Source organism: Atta colombica, unplaced genomic scaffold, assembly GCF_001594045.1.
Source record: "Atta colombica isolate Treedump-2 unplaced genomic scaffold, Acol1.0 scaffold226, whole genome shotgun sequence".
NCBI lineage: Eukaryota > Metazoa > Arthropoda > Insecta > Hymenoptera > Formicidae > Atta > Atta colombica.
In genome coordinates, this window is record NW_017259323.1 from 1,142,851 (window position 1) to 1,145,917 (window position 3,067).

Consider the following 3,067-nt stretch of genomic DNA (forward strand, 5'->3'; position numbering starts at 1 on the left):
TACCAATTCTGTTAAAAATAAATGTGTTATAAATGTGTTATAAATGATGACATTTTGCACCACCCTGTATATATTATAAACATCTTGTTTGTAATAAAATGACCTTCTACATTATAACATTTTTATATTGTCCCATCAAAAAGTTTAGAAATAATTGCAGAAATATTAAAAGTTGTGCTTACTAATTTAAACATTCTTTATATATATAATATTATGTCAAATTAGAATATAGAGTAGGCGGGGCTAATTCCAGTTTCAACTTTAAAGAAACTTTAAAAAAATTTACGACGATAAACAATATCTCTTACAGTGATGTTCTTACAGCAGCTACATTATGCAACAATGATCGTTTCTTGAGAGCACTAGCACAACCTTTGAATATTCAAAATGTGCTGTTCAGAAACATAAGCATTATCGCGAGAAATGAACGCGAGAAATAAGAAAGCCCTGCTTCATCCTATGCATTATAAATTATTCGTAGTATCTTATTCATAGTAAAATCCGCACTTACCTATAACATCTCTGTATTTTAATAACATTATCAAAAATTTTACTATTATCCTGATAGGATAACGGTTTGATTTCTTCGGTTGATGCTGGTGTTCTAAAGGAAAAAATTCCGGGTACTACAATTTTGTCACGTACATCGGGCAAAAATTGCATCGCCTCCACCTGCACCGCCTGATCGTGGACGACGTTAGTGACCGTGTCCACGACCGCAATGGTCTGTGTGGTCCTACTTTTCGTTCCGTCGTCGCTGCGTGTTTGCGTGCAAGCATTGTGATAGATCAAGCCGGTAACGATATTTCTCCATCCACCAAGAAATGGCTTTGTCCTTGAGCCATAATCTTGTATTCTCTCAACGATCGCCATGGAGCGGCTATCCCATAGGATTTAACCACCTATGTCTATAAGAAAAAGGTATCGATCAAGAAAGTTGAGAGACAAAAGCATAATATCGCATAATAATGGATAGATTACGTAACTCTGTTTCTTCTATCGAAAATGTGAAACGAAGAAATATTAGATTTCAGAGAAACGAAAGCTCTTGTATTTAAAGGGATATTAATATTATAATTTCTGATTATAATACAATGTGGATGTATTTTACAATTCTCACAGAAAATCATGCTTTAATTTCTTAGTAATAATCCTCAGCTTTTAAATGATAGATAATATTATAATACAACAATATTTCAGCATAAATTACGATGAAATATATGAAAACAAAAAATTCCAATAATGTTTTATAAAATTATAAAATCAGAGACGACGGTATAAAAGTAGTCCGAGATACGTAAATTACATATTTAAAAGTCATATTAATAAAAAAATATTATAATATTTAATACATTCATAATTTAAAAATATCAATTCTTTATTTTTATTAATTTTTATTTATTACTTTTTAGATTTAAATAAATATAATAATTAAATAATAAAAGTTAGTGTTTTTATTGCAAAAATAAACAGAAATTATTTCATATGGATTTATTTTTACAAAAATTATTTGAACATTATTAAGTGCTTTAGCATTCATTGTTGAGAAGGAATAATTAATTTTTGATTCGTTTATAAAGAGATTTGTTTAAAAACTTCTTTTCGTAATAACCGATTATATTGTTCACGAAGGAAAAAACGACATGGATACTTTGAGCCAGCTATTTTACTTTATTTTTTCTTTTAAGTTGGTTGAAATTGCTTGCGATCTTTTATCTTTAGCATTGCGCGATGGTCCATCTCATGGGACTTAAATGCCTACGTCCATAGACAAGTTAAAACCCGCCAGGTCCAGGTAGCAAAAGTGGAAGAATAACTATCGTAGCGACCTGCTGCTGGGATAACGATAATACTCGACAGTAAAGGAAATTACTATTCTCTTGGTTTAAAAGATCTGACAGCAAGCTGCAGTGGAAAATGCGCCAGCTAACACTTTGTACTTTCGCACAAGCTTTATGGAATCGCAAAGAGTGCATAGATATACAGCCGAGCAAGGACCAGCGGAATAAATACAAATAATCGAAAATTCTGGCGCAAATGCATATATAAAAATAATGTTACTTCAATCATATACATATAATTATTTTAAATATAATTATAATTGTAAAAATAATGCTGAAATTACAATATGTAAAATTATTGAAACATGTCTTACAACAAATTTGAACAGGATCATAATTATCAATATATACTATTTAAAAATAAATATTTAATAAAGAAAAATATTTAACAATTAAGGAAATATTTAACATAAATTTGATTTTGCAATATATATTGTTCCATATTTGTATCGTTTCTTTTTTAAAATATTCCATCTAAATTTGTACTATCCTGATCGTCAAGAGTCGTTTATATTCATATTGTCTGATATCGAATTCTACTTTGCAATTTGCGACAAAATACACTCACATTGTTCTTAGAAAACATTTCTCTTCTTGAAATATTTGTTTTGTATATTTATACGATACCATATGCGAGAGAAATATTTTCCGCAAAACTGTCGTATAAGTAAGATAAAATGATGTATATTTTATGATTAAAGAGACTATCGAAGCTGTCTGTTGAAACCTCGTGTATTGCATATTTATTATTTAATGTAACGTGTAAACTTTTTTGAATCCAGTATCTTCGCTTCAATCCATTATTTCACAAATACATAAATTTATAGATTCTCGGTTTTGCAAACCGTTTGTTTCTTAAACATTTAGATTTATAGAGCTCTTATTTTTTGAATTCCGCTCATAGCATTCTAGATCTTTGATCTTTTTTTTTCTCGTTTAAACACTCGAGCTCAAACATCTCTCTTTTATACAATTTTATAAGTAAATTTAACTCTGTTAATGGAACGTTTATTTAAGTAAATTCGAATTGTCCACAACTTGTTGCAGCATAACTCTGTGTCACTTCGTAATATCAAAAAATATTTAGAGAAAATAGTATTATGATCCTTAATATAAGCTACGAGTTTATATTAATATAAGCGATATAATTAATTACAATATATTATATATTTTAATCAATGATTATTTTTTCAAGTTACCTATAATATATGACTGGGTTTATGCTT

General features: G+C 28.9%; 1 protein-coding gene across 1 annotated transcript in view; it reads right to left on the minus strand.

The window, feature by feature from the left end:
• LOC108688187 (IQ and ubiquitin-like domain-containing protein) overlaps nt 1-873 on the minus strand; it is a 2,688-nt gene extending 1,815 nt beyond the window's left edge. The window contains exon 1 of the mRNA XM_018194333.1: nt 512-873. Coding sequence (XP_018049822.1) covers nt 512-873 — 362 coding nt within the window. The remainder of the gene's footprint in view (nt 1-511) is intronic.
• Between the last annotated feature and the right edge of the window lie 2,194 nt (nt 874-3,067).